At 41.0% G+C, this 15,447-nt stretch overlaps 1 protein-coding gene across 1 annotated transcript; it reads left to right on the top strand.

Annotated features, from left to right (window-relative positions):
- Nucleotides 1-2,977: 2,977 nt before the first annotated feature.
- LOC134627275 (Krueppel-like factor 15) lies at nucleotides 2,978-14,809 on the top strand. The gene is made up of 3 exons (XM_063473239.1): nucleotides 2,978-3,315; nucleotides 5,360-6,821; nucleotides 13,052-14,809. The coding sequence occupies exons 2-3, from the start codon at nucleotides 5,575-5,577 to the stop codon at nucleotides 13,218-13,220; spliced, it is 1,416 nt and encodes a 471-aa protein (XP_063329309.1). The 5' UTR covers nucleotides 2,978-3,315; nucleotides 5,360-5,574; the 3' UTR covers nucleotides 13,221-14,809.
- Nucleotides 14,810-15,447: the final 638 nt, after the last annotated feature.

Raw genomic sequence — 15,447 nt, 5'->3', positions numbered from 1 at the left:
ATCTGGGCAGTTCTTGTGACAGCAGAGCTGCAGATTGCATTTGCTGCTTCGCTGGTGCTAACGACATTTCCACACAGATTTTTTTATCTACCGGTTTGCCTCTGATGGATTGAGGATTGAGGAAACTGCTCATAAGGCCACAGACAGACAAATCTCTGGCCTGTGACAAAACCCTCAGAGTTTGCAGTTTTAGATAAGCATTTGAACTTGGCCCTATTAAACATTAAATTACATCATAAACTTTATTGCATTAATATTTACAAAGATCAGTGGTATCTTACTGAGTAATTATGACCTTTATCACAGCTCAGTAATGTGTGGAGTTTTCCTTTTTTTTCCCTTTGTGGGTTATATCTGGGTAGTCCAGCTTCCTTGAGTCCAGAGACATGCTTGTTACCTCCCCAACACAGGACACCCCAAGGGACATGGCTGAAGTCTTCTCTAAGCTCACACAGCTGTAGACTGACTGGGGAAACACCCAACCAACCTCTAACGTAAAAAACAAGATAATCTACTGTTCCTCGATCAGAACAACTAGAATCTGATGTTCAACTAGCAGGTGTTTTTTCCCCTCCAGTTCCCGAGTATTGACCATTGCTTTTCTCCAAAGTCTTGGCACTCAGAAAATCATTATTCAGAATGACATCTATCAAAAAATATTATACAAGTACAGCGGACAAAATATTAGATGTAAAACATTACACATTTATGCTTTTATATTTTGCACTAAAACAAAAAAAGTAATTGTTCTGCCTTGAAATCTCACTCTTTGCATTTATTTGAATAAATCATCTCCTGTATTTACACCCAAAGCCTTTTGTCTTGAGTAATGCAGCCTCCTCAGGCTTTTACTTTGGAGGCAAACAGTAACCAGATTTCAACACCTCACATGTGAGAAGGAGAGATCGTATACATCCCTGGGGAAGTAGAGCCACAGAAGAAGAAACAGGGCAAAGGCAAGCGGCTAATCCTCAAATCAGCAGCATTTCCAACCCTCCGCACTGAGCCTGTAATCTGTGGGCCAGGCAGAGGCCGGAGCAGTCTTGCAGGTTTGGCTCCAGCTGTTTGATGGCTTAATTAAGAGGTCCAGTGGGATCAGTCAGACATGCTGCACTGCTTGTTGTAGGTCTAAAAACACTCAGTTACTGTAATACATTTAACATAGTTCTCATGCGGCGCCTGGTCAAGCTCTTTACTTTACACTTCACTGGAGACAATGTGGGATCTGAGGGGAAGGCAGGAAGTAAGTGAACTGTATAATAAAGGCTTGCTGATTTTAGATTTTGTAATATTTGTAATATTATTTTAACATTATTTTGTTATTTGGTGGCATTCTATTTCAATAAGCAATATGCAGAGTCTTTAAAAAACTTTTTAAAACATTTAATGAGTTGTAGGTAACAATCTGTGGTAAATTCAGTCATGGTGTTATAAGATTAGCTTGGAATCTGGTCAGGAGGTATTACAAGGTGGGCTGAGGATCAATAAAAACAATTTAACATTGTATTTTGGTCCATCGCAGACTACGCAAGTGTTACACAATAGAACTTTAAAGACATAATTTGCTATTGCATTAGCCATCATCAGTTCTGGTCATGTATTTTCCTACCAAGCTCTGTCTGAAAAAAAGAGAGAAGCAAAAATGATAGCATAGACCAAGCAGGGAAGCACTGGACATTTTACCTTATTTAAAGGTGTCTCCATTTCTAGATCATTTTACTGTTTTGAACTGAAAATTGCGGCAAAGTTGCCTTTGATTGACATGCATGTTGAATATAAATATTAAAATAAATTTAAATTTATAAGTTTAAACTACTCAAGCAGTTAAAAATGTTATTCTACAAACTAAGACAAGGGTTTATTGAACAGGAGATTACAGTCCAACTTTACCAGAAAAACAACAACATTAGTTGTTTTATAAGTTTAGAAGACACTTGGGTATGTTGTAGAAAAGCTTTTTTTTTTTTTTTGTTTAACCTTAAATCCTGAGACAGTCCTTTGACTTATGCTGTGTAGTGAAAAAGTACCGACATCCTTTATACTGACAAAAAAGTACTGACATCCTTTTAGCAGTAGCACAAGTTGTATTTTTTTACACTATTGATGTTTGCAATTGTAAAGTGAAAGACTATACATGCAATAAAACCCATGGATGGTGCAGTGGTTAGCCTCCTTTCTGGTCTGAAGCCGGCTGGGATTTTTCTTGTTCTCCCTCTGGTCCTCCTTCTGGTTACCCCTGCTTCCTCCCACAGTCCAGCGACAGACTGTACATGTTATGTTTAAGGATCATTTTGTGTTGGGTGGTAAATGGTACTCTCCTGGAGTACTCAAAGCACTCTATACAACATGCCACATTCACCCATTCACAGAAGCACTGTCTTCTATGCTTTTAGGTGCTTTTTAACTACATTCACACTCCAATGGATGCATCGGAGAGCAACTTGGGGTTAATATCTTGCCCAAGGCTATTGGCATGCAGACTAGGGAGAGCCAGGGCTCAAACCACCAACCTTGCGATCAGTAGATGACCTGTGCTACCTCCTGAGCTTCAGCCACCCCAACCCAGCCCAATCCTTGGGCAAGATACCGAACCTTGAGTTTGCTTTGATGCACCCATCAGTGTGTGTGTGTTAAAGAAACCACCGATCATACACCATGGATACTTTGTGACATTATTTGTCAGACCAGAATGTACTCTTGGTGCTTTTTGGTGTATTGGTGCTTGATCGACCTTATTGAGAAATACTAAGTTATCTCAAAACTTTTCACATCAGTTCCACTACAATTGGCTTCATGAAACTGATCTCCTGTCCTTTTTAGAACTAAAGATTATTTTTTTAAAGTAAAATCCATTTCAGCCAATCAAAGGTTGTAAGGCGCATCACGCCTCCATCTTGGATCCCTGAATGCCGACCCTCCAGTAGTTATTCATCAAGACAAGGTACCACTCTGCTCCCTGCCTGAACAACAGTCCCACATGTTATTCCACGCAGCAGATCCACGGAGTGACAGACCGGACAACCCGCCTCCATCCCTGCAAAAACCAACCAATGAGACTACAGAGCGGGGACGAGCCTTCAGCGACATCCTCTCGTTTCTCACTACGCTGAGGCTGTAAGGTACCCTGGCAGTCATGTGACGGCTCCATAGTACAACTCAGTCAGCACTCAGTCCAGTCTGAACTCTTCCTCTGCTGCTGCTGCTGTGCTGCATGGAGAACCTCAAGGGCAAACTGTGGCTCGTCGAATGCAAAGGATAAAACAGATCCTCCTCGCGTATTTTGCTCTGGGATTATATTCTGGTTGCGCGATCGAGGTAAGATCGGAGTTTTTCTCTCTCTCTTTTCCCCCCAGGTCTCTCAGAGCGTGCAGGACGCGTTTCCCTTCCGTGCCATATGCTGCAGCAGCAGGCAGGATGAAAACATGTTTACGTTGAGAGCGGAGACGCGTGCCTACTCATGCGTAATGCGCCGCAGAGAGGGACACTCGGGAAAAACAAAGCACACAGATCTATATTGAGGACTTTCAGGGTTCACAGTTTAATCAGTGTGACACCAGAGTGTAAGTGAATGGAATCTGAATGAGTTTTGCTGCCCCATTTTCAGCTGCGCCTGAGAGTCACTGCTGTCTGAAACCCGATGGCGTGGAAGAGTTAATGGTTACAATGCCAATATAATTATTAAGCAAGTACAAATAAGGAGAAAAAACCCTCAGCCATAATTACAATTTTAACATATGATTACAAAATATAGCCTTGAAATGTTGCACGTAAGGCGACAACATTTTGTGAATATAAATGCAGCAACTTAAATCTAAAAGAATCCTTTTGCGCTGTGACTGATTTACTGATCCTTTATCGTCCCGTAAACACGCCGAACAGGTGATTTACGCATTCAGAGGAGGAACCCACGCTGCTCCTGGCTGCCCCCTGCGGTGTTTCAGGATAATATGTTTCTCTCTCTCTCTCTCTCTCTCTCTCTCTCTCTCTCTCTCTCTCGCTGGTCCGGGTTTATCCTCGTTCATTCAGACCATACAGGGGCCCCTAAAAAGGGAGGGCAAATAGTGGAGGCAGGGAGAGGGGAAGAGAGTATGACCGACGCTCCTCGTTCCAGGAAAATAACCTATTTATGAAGACTACACTAGCACATTGTAAAACTATGATCATGTGAACTCATACTGCATACTATCAGCTCTGATCTGGACACATGTAAAGAAAGTACAGCCAGCTGACTTGTAAACATAGATCAGATACAGATACAGAAACCAGCCTCAGTTAAGGTATGTCATTGAACCATAGCTCTATTAAGGTATTATGAGAGGTCAATTATACTCAGTATAATTGACCTCTCAGTGTATTTAAAACTAGAGATTTGTTCCTGTAAACAGCATAGCGATGGTTAGACATAAAAGAACCCGAACTTAAGCAATGTGGTATGTAAAAATTCAAATATTTACATGTTTAAAATGGGAAAAGCCTTAAATTGGGAAAAATAAAAAATAAAAATCCTGTGATTGTGTGAATAACACGAAAGATATTGAAGCAGAGATTCAGGCAGATAAAGTCCAAACCTTTGTGACTAGTTTAAGCATTAAAAGATCAGGGCCTCCAAAGTTGGCTGAGATTTGACACTTTTTTTAAAACAGATTTTGAAACAAATGTTGTAAGTACAGTATTGCTATCAAAGGTCATAGCACACTATTTCAAATCCAGCTGCAATTTTTAATGAACTGCAGGGATCATTTACATTTACACAAATTTTGTGTGGTAGAAAAATAAACCGGGCTAATAATATGTAACATCCTATAACGCTTGCACACTGGCATAGAAAATTGGGTTCCTCTATTAGTGTATGTGGATTATTGACAAAATATGGGTATTTTAAAATGGTTATAGCCAATGTACAAGTATCGAGACAACACAGGGAGAACACTAACTTAGTAGTTAAGGCCTCCAACATTACTTTTTATCAATTCATCTTTTCAAAAGAAACCAAACAAACCCAAAGAAGTTAGCAGAACTAAAAAAAAATGGCTTATGAGTTTATGAACTCATCAGAACTCTTTCATAGTCAAAAATGACCCTCAGTGTTTTTCATACACTTGTTGTTTCTGCACTCAAACCTAATAAAATGAATAATTTTAAGAAGGTAACACAATTAATTGGAATGAATGCAGCATTGATACAGTTTAGGGACTTCTTTAACAATAAAGACATGGACACACTGTGTATACATATATTTGTTTGCAGTTTTTGTTTGTTTATATAATAATGGTATGCTTTCAGGCTTTGTCAAATGTGCAGCAGCTGCTTGTGGCATGGAGATTAACCGACTTCTCATTATCTTTGTTTATTCTTTTAGACATACTGTTTCCTGTCTGGAGACCTTGGATTGCGAGCTTCTTTCTCCAGCGCTAACACCAGGTGTTTTTGGTATCTCATCCGTGAGAAGTGTGGCCTTTGTGACCTGGGTATATTTGGTCTTCTCCACCAGCAGAAGGAATAATTCTCTTGCAAGTCATCCCTAAACACAGACTCTGAGTCCAGAAAGAGACAGTGGTTTGGCAGTATCCAGGGATGGTAGATAACTCCCTTGTGAGTGAAGACACTTTTCTTCTTTACAGCGGTGCTCCAGTGGCCTACCAGCAATCTGACATGGTCACGGACTTGGGCTCCTACCAGGTTATGCCGTCACCATTTTCGGAGGAGGACCTGAGCGACTCATCCAGTCCTCGTTCCTGCTCCAGCCCAGACTCCCAGGTGCTGAGCTCCAGCTATGGTAGCAGCTCTAGTGCTGAAAGTCAGGACAGTATGCTGGACCACCTGCTGTCTCAGGCCTCCTTAGGGAGTGCCAACAGTGTTACCACAGAATCTGTGGATCCTATGCCATTATCCACTTTCCTGTGGGATTCACGGAAAGATGAGCCGTTCAAACGTGAGCAAGTAAAGGAGGAAAATTTTGACTTCCTCACCTGGACCCATGGTGAGCTAAAAGAACAGCTTGGAGGGTGTTTCCAGCCCACACTGGAAGAGATAGAAGAATTCCTGGAGGAGAACATGGACGTGGTGACAATGAAACAGGAGATCCGAGAGGATTGCCCAGAGTTGGGAGTAACGCAGGAGTCTTTTGGTCTAGAAGTTGGCCTGGAGTGGTGCGTAGAGGCCTCCCCTGAGCCTAAAGTAGAGCCAGAGGCAAAGTATTCTGACCAAACTGTTCCCACTGTCAGCACTGCAGGTCTGGTGGCTGTTGCATCTAGTGACACCAAAACCACAAGAGTTAACCCCACACAGGAATCCAGCACAGGGGCCAAGAAGGAATCCACTAACAAACCTTCATCTTCAGACAGTGACACAAATGGTAATGGAATGCCGGTCATTCTGCAAATCCAGCCTATACAGATCAAGCAGGAGCCTACAGTTCCACCACTTACTCCAGCAGCCCATCCCCCACAGCCTGCCCCAGCCTCAGACATCAAAATTGCACAGCTACTGGTCAACATCCAAGGTCAAACTTTTGCCCTTGTGCCCCACATCCTGCCCTCCCCCAGCCTTAACGTCTCCTCAAAGTTTGTACGAATCGCTCCAGTCCCAATTGCAGCCAAACCTCTTGGGCTCGGGGACAGCTCTAATAGCCAGGCATCAGGAATCCTTGTTGGCGGACAAAAATTCCAGAAGAACACAGTGGCGGATCTCATCAAAATGCACAAATGCTCTTTTCCTGGCTGCACCAAGATGTACACCAAGAGCAGCCACCTGAAGGCCCACCTGAGGAGACACACAGGGGAGAAGCCTTTTGCCTGCAACTGGCAGGGCTGCGGATGGAGGTGGGTACTGAGGAACCAAATGCTCTTACATATAAACATAGTATGTATAGTATGTTTTCTTAGCAGACTAGATTCAAAGATTGACTCATATATACGAGTGATTAAGTGTAACCTGTGTAAAGGTTTGTTTGTTAACAGAGCAATAACAGCAGGCTCTAGCAGGCATCTGCATAATTTCATTACTGGCCTAGCTGCAGTAATTTTTTGTCAGTCGGACATATCCCTGTTCATCAAGTGTGGTGCAGAGTCCAAGCAACGTAAACCCCTAAGATCCACAATCTAATATCAGTGTTTTAGGTTTAGACAAAAATTAAAAGGGGCATTTCTTAAAAAGTAGATTATGTTACATTTCACATTCAATCTAATTCAGTTTGGTACTACACTTTTTCCGTTAATAGATTTTCCACATGGGGTATTCAAGACCAGGAAGAAATTATATTCAAACCCAAAACACAGACAAGCAGCCCTGCAACATGAATGTCACTATTTGTAACCAAGTAGATTACCATGGAAGCAAGCACTTGTTGTCTTTCTGAAATCTCAGGAAAATGGCACAGCAGTGAGACAGACCACTCACAGTTAGCCAGGAAGATGTAACAGTAAAGCAAAAGATGCCATCCTGTGGTTTTTTCCTTTTCACTAACCCATTAAGCTGAAGAGCTCTTAGTAGCTGCCTTGCAGTCTAGCAAGTGCTAACTCGAGTGATGTGAGGTGGTGGCAACACAATTACACAATGCCATCTCGTCAGGCAGTGAGATATCCAAGTTGGGTAAGAATAACCATGGTGTCTTTTTTCTGTGGATGTAAACTAAATCTGTCACAGTGCATGTGGACTGGAGTCACATGGTCACAACATGGATGCCTCCTGTTGAGACCTGACAGCTGTGCAGTTGCTGGGGCAGCATGAGTGTGTGTGTGTATTTGTGTTTTTTCAGTATAAAACAGCAAGAGTTAATTTAGAACCTGCTGTGTTTAATGGCAGAGGAAGAAGGTGGATGTCTTCATCAGTAGGCAATTACTTTGCTAATTAAAGTAAAGTGTCTTTTTGCTTTTATTAACGTGGAAGTGTGTTTGTGTGAATGTGAAGGAGTTTGACTCCTGTTCAGAGTTGGCAGAGCTAAGCTGGCCTGTTTCCTGAGGACATCAGGTGGGATGTTCAGGCTGACCTTAAGCTAGTGAAGAGTACAACACTGACTTTATGTCCCATGAGTAAAATGAACTTTTTGTACTTTTTAATCAGTAGCTCCAAAAAGGACCCAGAACGGATGGAAAACAGACATTTTTTAACTTAAAAAAAACCTATTCTGGTCCTTCTGAATTTTATATGATTCTTCCAGTTCTGCCACTATCTTGAAAAGCTTTTCCTTAAACGTTGATAGTGAATAACATATTCTTGCCTATCTATCTATCTATCTATCTGTCTGTCTGTCTGTCTGTCTGTCTGTCTGTCTGTCTGTCTGTCTGTCTTTAGGCAAAACTGACTTTTTAATATTTTTAGAAAAATATTGGAAGTTGCCACTAATGATGACTCGGATTTCAGGGGGTTAAGCTCTTTATGTGCCATGTAGCCACAACTACAGCCAATTTAGAGTCACCAGTTAACCCAATATGTGTCTTTGTATTGTGGGACTACGATTTCCTGGAGAAAAGCCACACAGACAAAGAGAACCCACATAAACTCAGAGTGTTTTTGCCTCGATGCAAGAGTGCTGTACTCACCACAGTGTAGTCCCAAGTAACACTCCAGTGGAACAGTTTCTGTGGTGTAGCCATATAATAACAACACATAAAAGAGGTTGTGGTCATTTCACATATTTCTGTCAGATCAGGTTGATGTCATATTGACTTTGGACTGAATTGAAAATCTGCACTTTGGATTTGTTAAAATGTGTTTGAATTAGATGACATGTTTTCAAATATGTAATTTTTACAAATCCAAAATATCTTTTCCAGTAAGGATTTCCCAGGAAAAGATTTAAAAAGCATGTTGACCATGTAGAACACAGACGCTAGACTGAACTTACAGCCGGTAACGATGAACAAAAACTGGCTAAAATATTTGGACAGATCAGAAGCAGAGCCTCTTCAAATTTGGTCATAACGTCTTTTGCCTTTGAATATGGAATGAACAGTAAATAAAAAATACTCCAACCAGTGTGTTTTTACATAATTTGACTTACAAGAACCAGTCTTTCAAGAGATAACATGCAGTCACTCATAAACTCAAAGCATGCAGGTAGCAGGCAATAAATAATATCGCCTAAAAGCTTTGTGTTGTGGTATTCCCAACCTGGCAACATGCCACCAGGCATGTACCCTACAGCGGGACTGCTGTGTCCTGATACATGAGCTGCAGAAATTTGTGCAGTAGTAATCCAGGCAGTGTGTCCCAGTTAACAAAGGGCTCTTGTCTGTACACAAAAGGCAGGATCTAGTTTGGATGAAAGTGTGTGTGTGTTTCAGAGAAAAAAAGAGAAAACCAGTGTGTGTGAAACCCACTGTATGTGTTGGGATAAGTGAGGGGCCCTCCCAAAGGGGGGCAGGTTGGGAAAATTATTAAAGTAGCTGCTGATTGAGCCGAGAAGCAAAGACTAAGATTTTAAGAGAAAAACGGGGAAAAAAATGTTGCTTATATTGTTAGCTTAACTGTTGTCAAGATGGTGGGAGAAAAAACGAGTTTTGCACACAGTCACTTGAAGGGAGCAGCAGTGAGGAAGTGAACAAAGACAAAGTGTTGAATAGTTACCATGACTGTGGGTTAGGAACGTCCAGGCTGCACACTGCATGAAAGGGAAGAGCGGGTATCAGGCAGGGTTCCTCATATGGACTAGGAGGAACAGGGAGAGAACGGTTAAAAGAACAAATGAATGCAGTACAGTGTATAACACGGTCACTCCAGATATAACTACATTTACAGTGTAAAGAATTAAGATAAGGTTCACCCTTAGATCTCCCCTGTTTTTGTAACGCAAAAACTGTGAACTGTAAAACCAAATTGCATACAAGAGACTTCAAAGGTAACATCTGCTGGTTTCTTAAACTACGAAACTTTAGAGTGTAGCTAAAATGCACCCAACCCTAACTCTCTTAAAAGGATCGCTAGAGACCTGGTGGAGTTAAGGAGGTAAAGTAAGTTATTAGTGGGCCGTGATGTCATCTTAACATGCCTCTGTTCACCCCTGCATTCAATAATTACATTCATGAATATGCTTCACCACAAATGATGTCAGACAAGCAGTGCATCATTTTTATCTCATTGGCTGTGTAGGGTTTTTGTGGTAAAGTGAGTTGTGAGATTTGATTCAAAATAAAAGAAAAGTTTTCACTAGTGATCTGGAACCTGATTAACAACACAAGGCTCCTAAAGGTTAGGTCAGCCACAGATGCAGCTGTTCAGTACAGTGTGTGCCAGGCATGGTTTTGGCATTAACTGGCATTAAAATACTGATTCCTAACACTGGGCCGGAAACGAAGACATAATACAGAAATTCTCTTTACGAGAAGGATCCAGGTATCTGTTTTCTGGCTGAGTTGGACAATAGAATGATTTTTCCCAATATTATTTGTGTTCTTTTCAATTTGAGTCAGTGCTGGAGGAACATAGTTGGATAAACACTTGGCTGGATACTGTGCAGCCCTCTAATTCAAGGTTAGAAGGAAACAGACTGTAGAGGGCTGCTTTTAATTGTTTCCCTTTCTCACAGATGTCTTAACCCAATCTTTTATTTCTTTCTACTGCAGTTTAGTTCAAGTATGACAAATATAGATGTTGTTTACTCTAAAGAAGAGTAACTACAAGTAACTACAAGCTGAAATAAAACCAAAGTTCATTGCAGGCAAAAAAAATGGACACAACATTAGAAATCCTGTCACTGTTTCTCTGATGCTCTCTCACAGAGCAACAGATCCGAACCAGATGTTGGAATGTCAGAGCGATAGTGTTTCATCTATGCACGCCATGTAAAACTGTTTGCTGATCAGATTTGGGTGCATGTGGTTTATTGAAAGATATTATATGAGAAAATTAGATTCAGACTTTGGGCTCTGTTCATGTATCAAATATCATCCACACACCCACCCTGCGATGAAGACACTGTCTGCCACTACACTAGGGATTACTCGTGCCTTGATTGTGAAATTATGAGGCAATGCTGATATTTATAACCCTAACCTTAACTTTGTCTTGTTGGAATATCTGATTTTGAGATAGTACAGTAGTCAGTGTGTTCAACTTTGAAAATCATTTTTATTTTTGTGTAAGGCACGTGGTTAGTCGGGGTTTTAGAGGTTCGGATTGGTTATATTCATCTTTATGTTTTTATTCTTTGTCACTGCTAGAATAACTTTGCATGACTGCACCTGTCATTCCTTTTAAGACAACTGATTGGCTGCTCCTAACAAGCAGCAGGTGCTTGGGCCTTCTGTGCCATAGCTGTTTTCCTGAGAGTAAATTTTTAGGGATATGTCAGTGAGATCCTACAGATCCAAGTGTAGAAAGCTAAACAAAGTGTGTATTCTGAGCTTTTTGTCCACTAAGATTATTTATACCCATTTAAATTTTTGTTCATGTACAATATGAGTGGCACAGTATATTTGATTGAGCACACTTAATTCATAAACTAAACTCCAGTTATAACGATGGCAAAAAACAAAAAAGTTTGAACATTACAGAGAAGATAATTATCTACACACCGTCTATCCTACACATAGAGTTTGAGTTTTGCTGTAAGTCTGCTGGTCTCTGTCGGGGACTCGGCAGACACTTCTGGTCAGTAACTAGTCAATTACATAAGTCACAGTGTGGACTTTATCTACTTGTTTCAAAGAGTTTTTATTGGCTAGATGCTGTGGTTGGGCTTGGAAGGGTTTCATTGGCAGGGTCCAGTTTTTTAAACTGCTGTCAGGTGTTGCATGCAATTTAACTTACATGTGTGCAGTATCATTTTTAAGCTCTAAGCTTCTTGTGCCTGCCAAGGATAGAGGGTAGATTGCATTTTAGTCTAGCTTTTTAAATGTTGCTCCTTAATTATAGGGCACAATTGTACCAATTCATCATGCTGTCAAGTCACCAGAGTAACATCTGGGAGGCAGAGCCCAGCTGGGGACAGTCAGTTTCAGAGAACTAGGGTGCTGGGAAGAAACCCTGGAGCTGTCATCCCCGTGACTCCAGCCAAGTTTTTGTTTGTCCAAATGAGTAAGAAGGAAATGAGTTGAAGCATCAGCATTTGAAACATTCTTGCTTGTGACCAGATAATGATGCAGTTGCAGTAAAAATCTTGGAATTGGCAAGAACAAGTTTCTAACTAAGGTAGTTTCCAGAAGTACAAGGTAAGAGACAATGGTGTTATATATCGTTTTTAAATTTCGTGCCTTGAAATATCCATGCTCATTCAGGGATATTTATGTTGTGTGCCTTGCAAGTGTTTCTTTTTGTTCAGAGCTGCCAAGCATACCGAGTTCCATCAAAAAGAGAAAAACAGGTCTGGGTGAATTATGCAACTAGGTTGACAAAAGCGAGGCAGGATTTTCCTGAAACCACACGCAGCTGAAACAAACCCATACACAGACCTGGACAGACTGTCCTGGTCTTTTGACAGCAAACATATTTTGTGATTTATTGATATTTCTTTTTTTACTGTCAAAGACAACAGGCCCATTCATTTAGAGCTGAACAATCCCCTCACTCATTGTTTTTTAAAGGACTGGAGTCAGCTCCCACTGGAGCTAACTGGACAAACCAATTGAGGCAGGTTTGTCAGGTTGGTCCTCAGTCTTATTCAGCTGTCTCGTGGTCTTAATCATAACCCACAGCAGGTGGAGAGCAGTTTTCTGAGGCTGCAGAGTAGAATAAGGCTGCCAGCTGCTGTCCAAGACTGTGTTGAAATCTGTTCATGGGATGAGAAACTTACTGAGAAGGAAGCTGATTTCTGTTCTGTTATTTATTGTCACAAAATATATGTGGTGTTACTTTACTGATCTCCTTTTATACACCCTGCGCTCACATGATAGTGCACGTATATACATGCAAGTTCACTGCACACAAGTACAATCTAATTTTGTAGGAAACAAGCCACACCTGTAAAGCAAAGTAGTGCAAAATTGTTCAAGACATTTCCAGACAGTTAACAAAAGTGAAGTCTAAGGTCACCAGATTTGTGACCTGTGCACGCATCGCCACCTCTCTCGGTTTGCCTTTGTTGAATTCTGAAACATTTCTGTTCTTCTTTCAGGTTTTCACGTTCAGATGAGCTGTCGCGTCACCGGCGGTCCCATTCGGGGGTTAAGCCCTACCAGTGTCCTGTATGTGAGAAGAAATTCGCCCGCAGTGACCATCTGTCAAAACACATCAAAGTCCACCGTTTTCCACGAAGCAGTCGGACAGTCCGCTCAGCAAACTGATGCTCCACCTGCTGAGATTACTGGGATCACTGGGAATCCTTGGAACACCCTCATACTATATCAGTACTTTTTTAAATTCTTTTCCCCCCCTTTTTTTGTCGCGTCATCAGCAAGTCATTTGGAATATGTGAGTTGAAGCAAACCTCATTTGGCGTTTGAGTGGTCTGGGATTGTTCTAAGTTATTGTAAGAAACCAACACGCTTACCATCCTGTCTGTAATCAGCTGAAGGTTGATGTCGGTGCTTTGGTCGGTTGTGCTCCTTACATTTGCACTGTTCTTATCACCTGCCTGAGAAGAAAATAAGATAAGCTTATTTCGGTTCAGTCTGGATTATGTGATATGTTTGGTAATAGCCTTGCATTTCCATTCTAACTGGATACAGGAGCTTCCGTTTATTTTCCTGAAAGCTGCTAATGTCTCAGACATGTTAAATTTATGCAATGTTTCAGAAGTGAAACTCACTTGGATCCTCATCAGCTACTAACCGAGTAGTAGTTAATTTTCCTTGGGTCCAGAGAGCTTTCTCTCAAGGTTTTGTCCTGTTGTTTTTGCTGCCTTGCACCACTGTTAATTGACTAAGAAGGGTGGATAACTTTCTATTCAGCTTGTGTCTGAAACACAATGAGGGACCTGTTTTACTGACGTGGACATGAACTACTGATTGCATAACAAAAGGAAATAAAACATGATAAGCTATCGGGACTCCTCTTACTTTTTACAGGAACTTTGTAAACTGATGTAAAGAGGAGAGCTAAAAAGTGACAAACTCAAAGGTTAAGTGCACAGTGATTGTTAAAACTGGCCTTCTGATCAGTGTTAAATGTTATTTGTTGAATTTTAAGCCAAGTCATGTCTACCTGCTTCCTGGTCTTCTGTTTGTATCATTGTTTAAGCCTTACTGTAACAAAAACAAAATCATTGTTGGAGCGTGACATTGTTCTGGAAATCAAGCTTCTCATTGTAATGTGCTGTTTGACTGTTCACAACAGGGCCCTGAACTAAAATTGTTGCCTACATCTGCTAGTTTTACCTGATCTATTACTTTGCTGATGACACAATTTCTGCCTTGACTCTGCTATATCTGTTACTCGAAACGCCCTGACGGCCTTCCACCTCAGCCAGCACGTATCTTACCTTGAGGGGATGAATGGAATTCCCACACACCATGGTGCTGACCTGCCATGAGCTGGAGAATGTGGTGGCAACGTCCCCAAATTTTTGAATGTTTTTATTTCTCTCGAACATTATTTGCTGTGTGTACAACAGCCCGTAGGGGTGCGACTATGCCGTCCATGTATAATTCATGTCTGTATAGTGACAACATGCAGGGGTACACAACATTGTACATCATTCCTTTTATTCAATTTTGAATTTTGAATGCTTGTGTGAGCACAGGTGTTTTATCGCATCCTATGAATGTATGTAAATATACAGGCGCGTACATCGCTGCATCCAGGAAACACACAGAGACTATTCTGATGATTTATAGTGTTCAACCCTAAATGTGTACATAACATTTCAGTACATATGGATATATTATATATTTTTCCTTTGTTCTATCCAAGATGCATTTACAAATAAAAGTGAAAAGGATCAGTCATGTATTGTTGTTTTTTTAAGTGAATTGTGAATTGTATTGCTGTGTTTATTACTTCAGGAGAGAGCAGTGCTATTTCTGCAAACACACACATCCAGGTAAATATACTAATTGTAAAACTGAAACTGAGATGAAAATTCAGGACGGATTCTTTTCCAAGTTTCCTGTCCTACATCTAAATCTGTGACTTACTTTATAAGTATACCCCCAAAGCATTATGGGAAGTGTAGGGCAGAGGTAAATTTCATCTTATTCCTGCAAGTCAATAAAAAGATACAAATATATTTTAATACTTTTTCTATGTTATTTGTATATTTTTGGTGACTCGTTTAGCTGTTCCTTCTAACCGTACTGAACCGGTGGTGACATACACCTGGCCGTGTTGGTATATTTAGTTTGGCTTAACCCAAGTTTAGTGTATGTAAATTAGCAGGGATAGCAGGAACAGCCTGCTCTGTTATTTGGCAGTAACACACTGTTCTTGGGCCATGAATGAAAGGCCAGAGGTGAGAAGAATAGCACAAGACCCCAGCACAGAGCAGAGCAGGCATTAGTGATAAAGGGATGTAGCAAAAAGCAGAGTTAGCTGGAGGTGGGTTGCAAAGCAGCCTGTAGACTATGGACAGGA

Source organism: Pelmatolapia mariae, linkage group LG5 (genome assembly GCF_036321145.2).
Source record: "Pelmatolapia mariae isolate MD_Pm_ZW linkage group LG5, Pm_UMD_F_2, whole genome shotgun sequence".
In the NCBI taxonomy this organism is placed as follows: domain Eukaryota; kingdom Metazoa; phylum Chordata; class Actinopteri; order Cichliformes; family Cichlidae; genus Pelmatolapia; species Pelmatolapia mariae.
Note: the sequence above shows the minus strand (reverse complement) of the source record. Positions and strands in the feature narration are given on the sequence as shown.